The 17,384-nt window shown below is 37.0% G+C and overlaps 1 protein-coding gene across 1 annotated transcript in view; it reads right to left on the reverse strand.

Annotated features, from left to right (window-relative positions):
- The window catches only part of LOC139690900 (titin homolog), a 370,135-nt gene that overhangs the window by 262,841 nt on the left and 89,910 nt on the right, over window positions 1-17,384 (reverse strand). The window contains exons 15-19 of the mRNA XM_071588519.1: window positions 15,677-15,854; window positions 14,640-15,218; window positions 13,303-13,536; window positions 11,907-12,079; window positions 9,974-10,112 (exon numbers count right to left, since the gene is read on the reverse strand). Of these exons, the coding sequence (XP_071444620.1) occupies window positions 9,974-10,112; window positions 11,907-12,079; window positions 13,303-13,536; window positions 14,640-15,218; window positions 15,677-15,854 (1,303 nt within the window). The remainder of the gene's footprint in view (window positions 1-9,973; window positions 10,113-11,906; window positions 12,080-13,302; window positions 13,537-14,639; window positions 15,219-15,676; window positions 15,855-17,384) is intronic.

Consider the following 17,384-nt stretch of genomic DNA (forward strand, 5'->3'; position numbering starts at 1 on the left):
TCGCGACACGAAGGAACATCGCGCCCTTCATCTCTCGGGACACTGCGCGAAGGGGAAGTATTTGTGAGAGGAGGGGGTCGAATAGTGAGCACGTGGAGGGGAAGATGACGGTAATGAGCGTGCGAAGAGAGGGTGGGGGAAGGTGGGAGGGGGGGAGGGAGGAGGGGAGGGCGGCCACGGACTGGAATGGATGGAGTCAGGCGTGTGGGAGGCCTCCGCCTGCTCTGGTGCGGGACGGGGGAAGAAGTCGGTGGGGTGCGCCAAAATTATCCCTCAGCCTCCCACTCTCTGGGTTCGCGCGGCCATCCAGTTGGCTTTACCCCTCCTACCCAAAAACGCTCTCACTCTTGCTTACACATCCTCCCCGAAACTATATCGATACTGTTCAAGAGTTGGAGATCCTCCTGTGATCGCCGCCACCCATCTCCGATTCCTTATCAACATACCCCGGACGATATCTCGATGAAAGTTCCATATGGCTAACCAATGGTTGAAAACCCAAGTCAGACGAAACAGTATCAGTGTCAATTGACAGTGATTTCGTTTTATCTCATCGTGCATCTCCCACTGATATTTTTTTCACGTCCCTGAATAATATTTCACAAACGCAGCCGAAATAAATGGCAGTGATGAAGCAAACCCAATCCCCCGATGGAAATCACAATTCTGCTACAATATTTATTTCCACAACGCCTTGAAGTATGAAAAAGAGCAAACCATGTTTTTGTGAAGTGCACGTATCGGTTTTTTTCAATTTTATACTTTTCATAAAATCTTTTTTTGTCAGCAGTGGGTCACGTACATTAATAAAACATATTTCACATACTTTTGAAGAAACTCTCCTAATCTGTTTTTATAAATCCTTTATTGGTCTCATTTATTTTTCAATAACATATTACTCCATACCATTTAAACAGAGGAAAACCTTATGAAATAAAAAACTATTTTGTGAGTGTATATGTGGGTAGGAAGTACTATAGATCTACTATAGAAGTACTATAGGTCATGAGTCCTCAGACTTTAAGGTCCTACTTCCGATTTTTGAATTATTCAGACATCTTAAGCAAATTCTAACAGACCAACCGGGAAGATAAGAGGATATCTGGCCTCATAATATTCATAATAATTCATGATCTCAAATAGTGGGTGAAGACTCAAAGTCTCGTCGAATAAACTTAAATATATGAAATCTGAGTTTTAGCCATACATTAAAATGTTACATGATAGATCAAAATAAGTCGCGATAAAAATTATCTAATGCACGCTAAAAGGCCTGTTACTGCACCCAGGTCAAAGTATTTATGAATTTAACAACTAAACTATAAAAAATATCTCCTTTACCCTTCTCTATTCACTACACTATTCGGTATTCTCTGCAAATGTACATCAACTTCTCTCAAAAGTAAGATATTTCATTAGGATAACTTCTTCTGAATATAATAATTTTGCAATATTCTCAAAGAAAAAGGATGAATATACCTTCTTAAAACTTTTAGCTTTAGCAAAAATTCAACTTACAAAATTTGCATTGTCTGATTGATTACTGTTCTCGTTAAAGTTTTTTCATGAAAGACTGTATCTGCATAGTATAATAACATGAATGTCCACCATAAAGCTCTCAATCCCTTTTATCATCCAGTACTTTAATTTATTATTGCCATATTTTTATTTTTTTAAGAATTCCCAAATGTCTGATGAAAATTATTAGAAGTAAAGAACAGGGTCATTCCATTATGATAGTCACAAGTATGTTCACAGTGCATACTCTTGAGGTACTTAATGTTTTATTACTTGCATTATCTATGCATGATCTTAGTTAAACTAGATATAAATTCACAACCACTAATGAGCTATATTTTTTGTTTATAAAATCAGATTTTTCAGTAATTTTCACGACAAGTTAACGTTCACATTCACTAAGGATTGGATTAAACAAGATATTATAAATCTAGACCTTAATGCATACAATTAATAACTAGAATTAAAAAATATTTTTAAATAAACCAAATCATTTTTAACATTTCTCTCGAGTTTGCACGAAATGAAAATGAATTTTTTCTAAAGCCCTTAGCCTTGATACGTCCGCAAAATAATACTTGGGCCAAAACTAATTTATTTATAGATTAAATGTCACAAAATCATGAGCAAATGTTTGATATTTCTAATTATTTGCAATATAACGGCTTGTGTTATCATGAAACCCAACGCTCGAAAACTGTCACTTTTTACGAAAAAATAATGTTCTTACATTAGACGTTCTTTTCACTTCAGGAACCAAAGGAGTGCACCCCATACTTACTTGACTCCCTTTCTGTTTTTGTACATTCTAATACTGCAACCGTCACATTCAAAACAATGTTCTTTGAATAAAACAGGAAATGTAAAATTAAGATATTTAATTCATCTAAAGCGTATATAACAAAGGAAATGAGACTTTTCAAAAAATTTATTTTAAAGCAAATAAAAATTGAAATGACTAATTTTGTATGGATGACATAATTTGAATAATTACAAAATCGGATTGGTTAAGTTTTACTTCCCAAGAAATGTAACTTAATGTTCTTTTTACTCACGTTTAATGAAACATAGTATGCGTTTATGCAGCTGTGAAAATTACAGACATTACGACGAATATCTTTTTGATAGCATATAATTATTGTGTATCTGTCTTCTTCGCAGCATTTAATGTCGAAATGAGCAAATGAAAATATATAATTAATACCTATCAAATCGCTATTCTGTTTCCCTCATTGCATCGGAATGCTTTCGAACTTTTTCATATGATTAGGGGTGTTAATATATCACTAATTTAAGTGGTAAGTTTAAGTTATCAGCATGTTAATTGATTTCTAATCTTTTCTTACCATGCGGGTCGGATGAATGTTATCTAAGTTTTTCTAAGAATCCTACAACACATGATTTTTAGTACAGGCAATTTCAGTGCATTTATTTTTTGGGTCGAGGTTATTGTTTGGATATCATATCATAGGTGCCTTTGGAATTAAAATTTGTGTGCGAATTAAAAGTAATATTTACAGAATCAGCCCACAAATTCATTCATTTTATAATATCCTGATATAAAATAATATGGAGAAAATACGTTAAAATCATAAAAATAACAACTATCGTGCTATATCAATTCCATGGGAAAATTGGACTTAATGAATACACGGTTGAAGTACCGTTTAAAAGTATAGATCCTGTGTAGTTCTGCAAAAAAATATGCCGAATATTGATAAAATCTATTACAAGGAATATGACTTCACCGCTTGAATTCGTTTTTATCGAGGAATTAAGAGAAAGTTTTTGGAGGAATCGAAAGAATCTTTTATAATAAGCTACACCAAATCCGAACCACTTCCACTATCACTAGGGATTGACTTCAGATTTCATAATCTTGGCAGCTCGTATGTTTTGCCTGGATTCACTGTCCTACAATCCTATCCCCATGTTATTTTCGGTTAGGCATAAAATACCAGCAGTTAAATGAATAATCTATGGAAAGAAAAACTGTATCATCGCACAAAGCTTTAGAGACATTTTTATTTTCACACGTTAAAATAATAGCGTGGTCTGCCATACTAACCATTAAAGTAGAGAAATTCTAGAGGATGATCTGTTTAAATTAAAAACCGCTTAAATGGGAGCAATGAAAAATGTCGTGGAAAGGTTTGACAATTTAAGGTAATTTGTTAGCTGTTCATTCAATTCAATAATCATTCAAAGTACAAATTCCCGCCCCTTTTTTAGATAAAATAATTCATTATTCATGAATATTCTGGAATTATGAGAAGAAAAGAGAGTTTAAGTCATGAGTAAAATAATATAATTATTACATTTTAATGTGCTCTATTGCCAACCACTGACATTTGAGAGCATAGAACCTGTTTAGTCTGGCTTGAGTCCTGTGATTTCGAAATATATGTACGATGCCTAAAAGTCTTTATTTTAAGAAACGAAAGTGATCTAAATAATGAACAATGCCACATTAATAATGTAATCCTTGGCCTTTCGAAGTGTTCGGTGATAAAATATATATTATATTTTGTGGTCTACTGGTGTAGTTGGGCAGCCATAGCCAGAACTAACATAACCTGTATGGTTTAGGAATCGTGTTTTTACAGAATTCAGTTGATTCATCAGGTGCAAAAACGTACCACTAGTTGGAGCACTAGCCTTGATAATGCTTTCCCTGTGATTCGACAATCCAAATTGAGATATTATGCACTAAGTAAGTTTAAAACTGAGGTAACCAAAATATTTGTTGCTATTCTCGTGTTGAAGAAAACTTATATTTGACTGCTGCAGGCCCATCAGTGACCGGTGTATGATGCGCATGAAGAAAATCAGGAATGCCAAAGAAACACACAACACGAGGGAAGTGCGGAGAAGAAGAAGGAGTTGACCTAAAAAAAGAACCTTTATAAACCCAGCGGTGGGTTTAGACCCCATTCGCCACCCAATTTCATAAACGCACGTCCCGTAAGACTGATTGGAAGCCACCGAGCGCCCTCACCTTCGTCCTCGTCCGGGCATAGAGGGAAGAGGATGTGGTGCGCAGCCCAGCCCTCCCTCAGCCTGAGGGAAGGCAACCTCAGGGATCCCATTACTACAACGCAGCCGTCCTCCGTCGCCTCCATCGCGGGAAGGTGCATTGCTCCCCCTTGGGTGCGCTTATGTCAACGGCGATGAAAACACACGGGGACGCATACACACACGCACACACACCCACACGGCTATTCCTCTTCTCCAGTATCACTCACTCGCACGCACTGCTCTCCCTCCTCGCCGCCTCCTTTGCTCCCTCACTCGCCCGTTCACCCTCCTCCTCTTACACTACCCACACTCACTCCGTCCCCTGCCGTACCCAAACTCTCACTGAGTGCCTCAGGTCCAGGGTCCCACTCCTTTCCCGTAGCGCGTAAACCCCCACCGGTGGCAGCGGGAGAAGAAAAGACGCGTGCGCGCTCTCTTTTTCTCTCTTCTACCCTATTCCCCCGACTCCCCTCGCCAACTCTACTCCTTGAGGATTATCGCGCCCACCCCTTCTTCCACATCTAGTCCCCTCACTCATTCCGTCCCGCTCATCCTCACGATTTCCCGCTCAAAATTCACCCCTTTCCATTTCATTCCTCACCCGACTACTGTTGCATCTCACGTGAAGAACACAAGTGCAGCGAAATTTCAAAGCTGCTTTTCCCCAAATCTCCTCCTCCGGATTATTAATAACGGTTACGCAAGACATGGGCACCACGTTAACCCACACCGTCGCAAGGTTCATTTTACTGCGGTAAAAATACTTTAACGTGGAAATACGAAATGTTTTCACTCCAGTATGAAACGTCTTCACCAACTAGCGGCCCCAAATACCCGGCTTATCACGACTTGGTTTTCTTTAGTTAATAAAAGCCCGAAAGAGATTTTCCTAGGTCAAAAATTACATCAAACTTTGCAGAGACCGTAAGGATCGCAAGTCAAGTAATGAGATACCGCACTACGAACGAATTACACTTACAATAGGTATTTTTCTCATAATTGAGCAAAATAACCGAGAGACATATTCGTGAAATTCATTTGGCCACACCTTTAAGAATTCTTTTTATTAAGAAAAACACGAGTATATCGGACGTATATTAGCGAATAGTTGATCTGAAGCAAGTAATGCAAAGGAAATTTAGTAAAAATCCCTAGGAGAACTTCTGTCAATAGAAATGGACGACATTTGTCCATGATAGACAACTCATGAAGTCTAAATCTTGTAACACCGAAATGAGACCTAAAGGAAATATTGGGCATTAGGAGATATTAGACAGTAGGATATACCCCATTGAAAATGAAAAATAACGCATGCATGATTAGATGGTTTTTAAGGACGCACTGACTTAACTGTCGTCACCAGAGGCTTGTCCAAACTCTGTTTTCCTAAGAATATAATCTCCTCTATCACACTGCAGTCGAATGCTCCTCAACTGATAATTTAAGCAAAAACAATTACATACATGTCATAAATTAAAGAACAAAGTGAAATAGGTTTCAACTAAACTTGAACGCACAACATTACTGTAAATGTCAATACAAAAGTCAAAAAACAGTTAATATCAGGTGTAAACGAGAATATATGTCATATTCAAGAAGTGTAGAAGTTACGGCCATTTAATCGTTGCGTCAAGTGGATACACTTTCTCACTGACCTCCTCGGAGGGAATAACAATTTATGAGATAATCAAAACAGAAACAGTTCTTTCAGCGGAAGTGACAAGGCTGGAAAAAGAGGTGTAAAGAGACACACACCGGACCCTTAAAACCAGTCGTTTTGGGGGATGGAGTCGAGGCGGCGAAATGGCGTGGGTGTTGCCTCGCCACCGTCGTTCAAGAACCGTGGCGGAAAGGTGGAGAATTCGGGAGAGTGGCGTAGGATGGTGGGGGGCCGGGAAAGGGGGGGGGGAAGGGAGGGAGGTGGAAAGGCGGCAGAAGGTCGGCGAGGCACGCTGGAGGTGGGCGAGGGCCGCAGAGGGCGGAGAGAGAGAGGAAGAAGAGTAACACATTCAGGAATAGAAGCAGCCCAGCATCGCGAGAGGTTAAGGAGAGGCGGATGAAGAGGGGGAGTGGACAGAGAGGAGTTTGTGAGGAAAGCAAGGACCGTGGAAAGAGGAGGAAGACTAAAGCATGAGACGGAGAGAGGACAAAGGAGCTCGAAGAGAGAAGGAAGAGAAGTCATGGGAGATGAGGCAACTACGCTATGAGAATTGATCTCTTTGAAGTCGTACTAAAAAAAACAATAGCCGTAGGGTATTGTTCAAATCTCACTCATATCACCGAAATAGAGTGGTCATCAAAGATTTTATTTTCATTTGCATATTATCTGGAAACATTTGCCATCTTTAAGCCGTTGTTTCCTTCGACAAATGAAAATAAGACAATCTAATTTTTCCGAGGAGGAATTCCCCCACTTCGGATAACCCATTTAAAGAGTTAAGTAATCGCCAAATAAATTTATGAATTTATTATATGCGTTCGATCGCGGAATAATTTATATGGAGTAGAGTGGACATGGAATGTGGAGACTCTAGCATATTCAGAGGTATCTCGATCCCTACTTGAGGTGCTTTGTGGAGGGCACTTTGAGTGAGTACGCCGTCCGTCGGATGGGACGTTAAACTGCGGACCCCTTGGCGCCTTTCGTAAAGAGTAGGCTAATGCCGACGCCGGGTTTCTCTCCACCCTTCATCCTTTCCTATCCATCCCCTATGGCGCAAATGACCTTAGCTGTCGGTCGCCTCCCCTCAAAACTACTACTACTCTAGCATATCGGGAGGCAATGGGAGAGGAGGCTGGAGAAAAGAAACAACATAAATAAGTGGTAAAAGGCAGAAGAAGAATACAAAAATTGGGAAAAGAGTCAGATGAAGGAAAAATAAATACAAGCAAGAAAGGAATAAACTGTTTCTCCTTACTGACTGATTCATGTTTTCCACGGGTAAAACAAAAAATAAAGAAAGGAGAAGGAACAAAATTATAATAGTGAAGAAACCAAGACTTGAAATATCGATTGATAGGCAATAGCAGGAGAACACAAAACGACAGCATAACTACATTCTAAATCATTGGTAACATTTAACTGAAAATTATCTTGTTACCTTACCTCATGTGTTGCAATGTTTATGTACTCCTTGACATCGCTAAATTGAAGATCTCGTATAGAATATTAAATATAAACAAAAAAACTTCTCCGTAGCCATTAAAAATTTAACAGAATTGAATTAGATATTTTATTGTGACCCTTAGATTACAAAGGAATGTTTTCAATTCCATTGTACTTAATTCAACTTTGATCCCAGACAAAAAATCATCTCATTTTTACGAACCTTCCAATTCTGTTCAAATGTTATTTTGCTTTGGACAAAAATAATGAAAAATATAATGAGATATAGCGTTTATAAATTGAAACATGTGTGGAAATCTTTCAAAACTAAATGCTCTTGCTCATTAACGTCTTATAAAATACTTAGCAACTTTTATCCTACGTACAGTTGACACTCGTCTTACTGTCGTATTTAGAAAATTGACCTATTTTTCAGGAGAATATTAGCTAACAATAAAAATGCTCTAGATATAGAAGTGTATGTGTGCCAAGTCATCATGTAAAAATATGACTTAACCAGTCAGCTAAGAAACGGCTAGTTAGTAAATATGTAGACTTTAATAATAGATTTCTGTAAGTAAAGAGAAAAACGAATATATTCACGGGAGTCGGAGAACTGCAAAATCGTGAGGAATTGGGGTTGAGAAGGAATGATGAGAAACCGAGCATAAGTCTCCCCTGCATTTAGTGCCAAGCATATGACTACCAGTTGCCAAGTTGAGTCAGGGAGCCAACGCGCAGGTGAAAAACTTCAGGCTTACGATTGAGAAAGTTGATTTCCACTATGTTACATACGGTCTTTTAGTAAGTAAGAGAACATTAAAAAAAACACACACACTATATATATATATATATATATATATATATATATATATATATATATATATGAATGCGTATAAATATAAAGGGTGCAGCAGCATAACTTCCTTTTTCGAAAGCGTTTTGAGTTTGAAAAAAGGAAGTTGCATATGTTGCCGCACCCTGTATAAGCCTGTGATTATCCATACACACACACATATATATATACATATATATATATATATACATTACATATATATATATATATATATACATATATATATATATACACACACACATGCATTGAGGTAGTTCCCCATATCGTAAAATGCCGTTCGAGTCGTCCATCATTTACTATCGATAGAATCAATCAAACAGGAATTCTGAGACGGAAGACATTGTGACTATTAAATGTATTAAATGATATAATAGGTAAGTATGATTTTATATGCATGATTTGAGATTTTATCTTCAGCAGGAGGATCAGTTTGGTGATTTTTTCCCTTCTCCGAGGGCCCGGGTTTAAATTCCTGTGGTGGCAAAATGTTTTGGAGGAATCCCGACTTTTGATATTTTATAGAGAGCGCTTATTGTAGAGGTTGCCACCCGCCGGATAGGGTTTAAAACTGTGGATCCCTTGACGCCTTTCGTTTAGAGTGGGATCATGAGACCAACAGCGGGTTTCTCTTGACCCTTCCCTTATTCCCTGAATATCATATCTCAATCTAAATAACCACTTATCCCAAATTGTGCAAATGGCCTTATCTATCGATCGCGTCCCCTTCTAATACTGTATCCCGCATTACAGCAATCATTCTTTAAATTTTTTTAATTGTATCTTAACTCGAAATTTTGAAGAATGTTAGTGGAAAGAAGAACTCAAAAAAGTCGCGTTGCTGAACTTATATTGAAGGAAGACTCAATCAAACAACAAATTCTGTACGTCTAAAAGTACCGAAATTATGACAAAATATCGAACAAAGAAGTAATTAAAACCGTTAATAACAATAATCAAAACACCTTGATCAATGAAATATTGAGAGGTAGATAGTATCAGACAGAGAGGTTTTAATAATATTAAGTTTTTCGGAATTCGGCATTTATTTACACTAGTTTTCAGGGACTGTTTCAAATCTATCTATAACGACAACTAATATCGAACAAATATGAGAGCTGATTTTATTAAACAATCTCTTATGAAAATTAGACGGAGGTGTATCCTTGATTACTGATTTAAACGGTTCCAAAAACCGACCTCAAGTGAAGTAAAGAGATATCATTGACGGTTTTGTAAAGTTCATCAACAATTCGAAAGGCAGTCGCGCAAGGGCGCACATGTAAGGAGGCAATGAAGAATCATGCATTACGCATGGCACACCGGGAACTCTCACGAATTATTTTCTTAAAATAAATCCCGTAGAGCGGCTCGCAATTTTACATATTAGTTTGCACTTTAGGGTAGGAAATAAAAATTATATGTCTTTATGAAGTAATGGGATTTTGTCATTCAGTACACAGAGATGACATCCTTACCTCTGATTCTCGATCTCTCGCGGTGAGTCTCCCTGAAAATGGTCTTCGAACGGCTGATGCGCTCGCCTTGTGATTCTTCCAAACTGGAGGTCCACTCCGTGGCACGGGTAGGCGTTAGAGAGCGCGCCTTTTGCCTGACCTGTCAGAAGTTATGAATCATCGACGTTTACAACTATTTCATGGATTATGGCATTAAAATATGAATAGCGGTCACCCGACCAGATTTTGGGAACAACTCACCTCAAAAATAATTTATGTTCAGGTAATTCACTCATTATGCTGTTTTTCTCCCGTGGAGAAATGCTTCGTGTTTGGATCAAATAAGTTATATCCCAAAGAAACTGCGGGAGATGCCGCAACAGTAACTTTTAACGGAGTCATCCGCTAATGTGCATTTCAATGCAACAGTTTCAGAGTGTAAAAATCATTCGCCTTGACTGGGATTCGAACCCAGATCCCTCAATATCCGGTCGAGTGCTTTAGCCACTTAAGCTTACCACTTTGTTCTTAAGCCACTTAAGAACAAAGGCTTGTTCCTTTAAAAGCCCCAAAAATTTCAGAGTTTAAGAGGACGCCTTGGTAGCTTAAGTGGCTAAAGCACTCGACCGGATATTGAGGGATCTGGGTTCGAATCCCAGTCAAGGCGAATGATTTTTACACTCTGAAACTGTTGCATTGAAGTAAGTTATATGATGAATTTTATTTTATGCCCACGTCAACCCAACGGTAATTTTCAACGTTTATCTGTGCCTCTGTTTATATCACCATTAAAAAGAGAGAGTAAATTCTCGTTTAATTTTAGACCAACTGATTGTAACTGGTACGTGAGTTAACACCATACCTTAAGTTAATATTAACAAACATCTTGCGCTCCATTGTAATTATATATTTTTTCATTGCTACTTCAATATTTCTTTGCACTATGTGCGTCCCATGGTGTTGTGTGGTGCATAAGATCGCTTATTACAATTTGCACTTCCAACTATGTAAACTATACGCATGCATATTGCGCCTCTCATATTGTTGGACTCCAATTTTATATTGCAGAGAGGGATTGCTCTTATATCAATCTCAATTTTTTATTTACTTTGAGATGCCTGCAAGGAGGATACAATTGCCAGTGGAGTGTTGTAAGTTAATTGCGACAAAGGTCAATGGTTGAAAAATGTAAATTTGAGTGCAGGTTTTTAACTTAAAAACAAATTTTTATTAGTCTTTATTTGAAGAGACGGAATTTAAAAAAATTATAAATGAAATATATACGAGTATGTTGGACATTATAACTAATTTACTCATTGAATTACTCAGGTCTATTACAAGATTATAAATCTATTTTAAATTATTCTATGTGCCTTTACAAGAGGAAATTGTTAAGTATTCTCGAAATAATATCCTCCTTGTGCTTTATTCCTAAATATACAGATTTTTAGAAACCTTTTCTATTCCAGGGGAGGATGGATTCGCTTTCGCCGCATAAAGAAGGGTTAGCGGGTGCCTACAATGCCGTTTCCATGGCGACCACATTGAAAAAGCACTAAGAACCCACATGTGAATACCATTTTATACAACATGTTATTAAGTATACTGGAAGATATGATAATTGGTGAACAGACAAAATGCGTATTTCCAAAATATCGAATCAGCAAGAAAGAAATAGTTCTCAGATGTCCTGCTTTTTCGGAACATATTCTAAACGTGTTCAAAAGATCTCTAATCTGCCTTAATGCTGAAATCTGGAGGTTGAATTAAATATAAAAGAAACAATGTCGCATATACTAAGTCCAGAGGAACTACAAATAACGGCGATTGGTTTCTCCATTAAATTGGATAAAATCGTCATTGAATGATTTTTTCCATATTGCTATTTTTTCTATTCTCCAAATGAATGCACACCCTAAAATCTGCATGTCACATCTGCTGCCATACTACTTACCCGGACGGTAAAGAACGCACGATCTGTGCCGTACGCATTCCTTATGAGGATATGGTACGTCCCAGCGTCTGCGGGCATGACCCTCTTAAGGGTCAGTCGAACATAATCGTCCAAAGTCTCTCTCAAAGACCTCGATCCATCGGTAACGTCTCTTGTGCCCTTCTGCCACGTCACTGAAAATATATGAAATAGCACGTCAGTAGCACAGGGGAAGATAATGCTGAGTTCATGTATGATTTCCGGGTGACGAATTTTATTAGTAAATGTTTAACACCAACGCGAAATAATTTACAAATATTTTAAGACCCAAGCATACATCCGCATTTTAACCTTCAAGTGAAAAATAAAGACCCGTTTGATAGACTTTAATATCAAAATAATTAAATTTCATTAGGGCCATATCAATCAGGCGGGATCAAGGTGATTAAGACAGGTAACAAAGATGAAAACATACACAAGATGATGATAAAAGAAAGATGAAAACATACACAAGCAATTAGAGTGATGACTAAAATATTTAGAATAGTAAAATGGATAAACGTAGAAATATTTGTGAGTTTCTGAGTGTGTTCTAAAATTAAATAAACAGGTTATCAATTATAGGGAATATGAATGGCGCAAAATGATAGGCTTAATGTTTTAAACCAGAATTCTAGGGGATAGGATGGTGTTATTAGGAACCCATAAGAACTTGAAGAAATAAAGATAAAATTATATATATATATATATATATATACACACACATACACACACATTCAAACACGAAAACTCGCCTTATGGCGAATAAATATTCATATACATGGAAATAGATATAAGGAAAAGGGATAGGAACACATATAAAAGACGAACACAAGAGAGGTGGGGAAGGCGGAATCGAGCAGATCATAAGTGTAAAAATACTTCCTTGACCGGGACGTGAACCACGGCTCTTTCGACTTACCGGTCTGAAAGAGCCGTGGTTGAAGTCCCGGTCAAGGAAATATTTTTACACTTGTGATCTGCTCGTTTCCGCTTTCCCCACCTCTCCTGTGTTCGTCTGTAATATGTGATCCTACCCCTTTTCCTAATATCTATTTCAATGGGAATGAATATATATACAGGTATATATATATATATATATATATATATATATTTATTTATATATATACCTGTACCTGTTACCTGTATACCTATACCTGTTAACTAAAAATTACAAGTGGGTCAACGAAAGATTTGACACATCAAATTAAGGTTTAATGGAAAAGATACATGGATAAATTTTTATTTACGTATGAGATAAAGGACCCAACACATCAATAATTTTCTCTTGCATTTTTAATTTTTGTTTCAACACGACTTATTTTCAAACTGATCGTGGGTGTATATTTTCACAATCACACGCCTACGTCTTTCTTACCTCTGGGTCTTGGCTCTCCAGTGACTCGGAATGAAACGACAGCGTCTTCACCAACTAAAACATCCAATTCATTCGTCGGGCGTTCAACGAACATTGCAGGTCTTCCATGAGTCCAACTTCGACGACGCCCATGGCCTGCTGGTCCGTGACCGTCCGTCCTGGAGCCAGACAAAGAATCTGGAGCCATACCCCAGTAAGGCGTCCCAGACAGTCTCTCCAACTTTTCATGTGACCCTTCAATACAAACAGGCAAATGAAAATGAATTTTGGTGGCGATTCGGATTGAAAATTAAGAGCAATAAATGAGAAACAGAAAAGAATTGTGTTTTAAGCGAAGGATATTTTAGCAATCTATAAAATAGAATTGATGTGTTGATAAATAAGCTCCAAAATTAATAAAACTCAAAAGGATGAAGGATCCTCTAACTTTCTATTGAGCGTTCGAGAACATTTTGTTCAGCCTCAAATATCAATAGAAAACCTTTTCAACAAATACATTCTGGATAATAGTCGTATATGCAATGAAATCAATTTCTCTTTTCACCTCTGAAGTTGACTCGCAAAGTTAAATTTTGAACAAATAGTTCTTCGGGCAATTCGAGCAATATACAAGTACAGTAGAATAGTTTTGTAGATGGTTAAACATGACCAAGAGAAGGTTTCCGTCAGAATACCCAAAATCGAAAATTCAATATTTTAGCAGTAACCGATGCAATCTGATGGAAACAGAAATTCAGTTACAGTGTTTCACTTAATATAATACCAAACACAGCAAATTAATGGAAAGAAATCTGACAGGAAAGCTGACACTCTTATCTTAAACCTTTATTAAAATATATTCTATACCTAAGTAAAAAAAAGGAAAGAAAGATAATAAAATCCTGAAAACTGGTAAAATAAATTTAAAATAAATACCTGAGAGCTATATCTACTGAAACATAGAATTTGTGGATACTGATAAGTAAATTATGATTTCACTCTTTTCTTTTTTCAATCCAAAATCACAGTTTTACCAATTGGGAAAAAAATAATCATGCACCTACATAGAGACGTGTGGAAATTCAACTTTTTATTCTGATTAAATTGCGAAGAATAAAGAAATTTTAAGAACTACCGACGTTGGAAGAAATATTTTAACGTCGGGTACTCTATAAAATATGCAACATTACCCCACTATACGGAATTCTGTTCAACGCATAAGCCATCATTTTCATTTTTGTGGTTTACTATTACCTTAATTTCACACTCTTATTAAGGGAACACATTTTACTTAAGTTTTTAGGAGGAATGCATTTAATGGACATGAAATGAAGATAGAATCCATCAGGCAAACTAACCCGAGTCAAAGATGACGGGAGTTCGATGACGGCGCCTCATCTTGGGTGTCTCGATCCAGCCTGGGTCATCCATTTCGTGCGTTGGCCAGGGCCTCTCGAGAGAACTATCTCTTGGCAAGGGCTCCCATGGTGCCGCGGGGGGTATGTAACCGGACAGAGATGGGAACCTTTGCCCACGCCTCCGGCCCGTATCCTCCCAGTCCGCGGCTTTGACAGCTGCTCTATACAAGGGCGGTAGGGACCGACGACGAGCGTTACTTAGCGCCATCATCTCGTGCCGCTGGATTTCGTGTTCCGCCCTTTTCTCTTCCTCTTTAGCAACTGCATAAGCCACCGCTGTTGCCGTAGCTGCAATCTCCTCTTTAGTTCTAGGAATCTTTTCTGTAGCCACTTCTTCATCAGGGAGCTGGGAGTCGTAGATTTTCAAGAATGATACTGTGACTATCTCGCCATGTTCATTACGAGCCACACAGGCATATTCCCCTTCGTCCGATAACTGAGCGTCGTTTATTGTGAGCGTTGCAATTCCACCATCTTTTACTGAGGTCTTGTACTTTCGCCGAGATTTTCCGCTTGAACCTAAATAGCATTTAAATTGGAAGCATTTAAGGTCATTATTAATATCCATTTGAGACTATTCGTGGCGAATCCTGAGAAAATGTATATTGTAACGTAATTTTTCCACCTGTTAAAACTCTTTCTCTTTCATCATAATATGTTGAAATAATGCGTTATTTTCAGCTCTAATGCTTTGATAAATATTAAATATTTCCCTTTGATCATAGGCATAATTCTTATTTTTACATTTTTCCACGAATTAAATTAATTTATTTAATACATAAATTTCATAAACTCAGCGTGATAAAATGGTAACTACTTTAAAAATTTACAATTACTTTGTTGTATCATAAATTATATAGCTTCTCCTCTAAATTAATCAAACAAATATATCTTTCTACCTCTAAGCCTTTTCAGGCTTTCAGGCTTGATAATTCGATAAGCAAAAGTAGAAAAAGCTAAAAATCGAATTTACTTACCTACTCCCTTGAGCATTGTCTCCAAGGATAGTAGTTTGCCGTCTTTCATCCATGTAATTTGGGGGTCAGGGCTGCCCACAACGCTACATGTTAACTTCACCGATGAGCCAACAGCTTCAGTGTGGTCGGTTAGATGCGTTTCAAAACGTGGCTTTTTGCGATACAAAACATCAGCTCTCTGCATAAAAATATTAATACTAGGATTAGAGTAGGCATATTGCAAATCTTCAATGAAATTATGACAAATTCATTAAGTCTAAATTATCACTATGTCATTGGAATTTGAAGTGGTTAGTATTTTCATTCACATCTAAGTATATCATTTAAGTTGTGCGTCAGTTTTTAGGGGTTCCTACAGCCATAATTATTAACTAAAAACTCCGTTTTCTCGGCTTGAATATTTTTCAAGCAGTGTATCATTTCTTTCCGCCATTAACCGATAATGCATTGTAAATTTTAGCAATTGACCAATTTAGCTTATTTCATACTCTTGAAAATAACTTAAAATTGCTACAAGATCTGGATTGCTTAGCATTGAGTTCAGCAATTATGAGTAGTAGAATTTTTAGCAACTATTCGCTGGTTCGGATAGACTCGCTTTAGATGTAAAATTTCAATTGCTTTGCAGTTTCCCTAAAGTTCTCATCTTTAAATCTTATATTTAATATAAGCAAACTTGAAGTAAAACGAAGAGGAAAAAATTAGATTTACATGGAATGAACTATTCTATAGACTTTTTTTGCATTTGTACCAAATTCCGCTGAATACCATTTAATACATACAAAATAAATTGGACTTTTTTCTTAACTTTCTGGAATTCATTTCCAAAAAAAATCGCTTGATGACGACTTAAATGCTAAATCATTTAATAAGTGAATATTAATGGAATTTTGGTAGTAATTATATCAATTGACTACATCCTCATATCGGTGATAACTTCTGTAACGAATCCCTGACAAATATAGTGCGGTTTTCATCGGAATTAAGATTTTTAACCGACTTAACTATACAATAATTATCCTAAATATTATTTATTAACATTTACAGACGTTATACTTGTAGTTATAATTTTGCTATGCATCGAGCTAAGCGCTAATATTCAAGTGGGGAGCGCCCATATCTGCGGGTCTCGTAGATTTGAATTTGAGGTGCCTTTTAAATTAACATAATAGTACTTTCTTTAATCGCATTCTTTTCCGCTACAAAAAGTGCACTCATTACACCTCAACGTCATTTTTGAATGGCGTTGACTACTAACTAGTGATTTTAATGAAACAAATATCCCACCACCACGTTAATCACGCTACCACGTTAATCTTTTCACCATATGCAGAGATATATCCGGATTTGATCACAAGGGTGGTATTTTTTATGGCAACTTTGGTCCTTTTAGCTACATGTACCTTAATATGTTGGAAAACGTGAGCTATTACTTATCTATTATCTTAAGTCGAAAAAAAGTTAGCATAGCTAAATACTTTCATTTTTTTAAATCGACTTGGGTGGAAATATATTGGTCTTCATTAGAAATCAGAATAATATTATACCAGCATTGGTTAATTTCAAATAGTCTTTTTTAATTCAAAGGAAAACCGTTATAGGTAAGCTTTTCTGCCCCTAAAGGTAATATTTTAATTTCTGTACCTAAAATATCTTATTTACGCTGATAGAATCACACACAAGTACTGACAGATAGCTTCATTTAAAA

Source organism: Hetaerina americana, unplaced genomic scaffold, assembly GCF_022747635.1.
Source record: "Hetaerina americana unplaced genomic scaffold, ioHetAmer1.1.p SCAF_3, whole genome shotgun sequence".
Classification (NCBI taxonomy): Eukaryota; Metazoa; Arthropoda; class Insecta; order Odonata; family Calopterygidae; genus Hetaerina; species Hetaerina americana.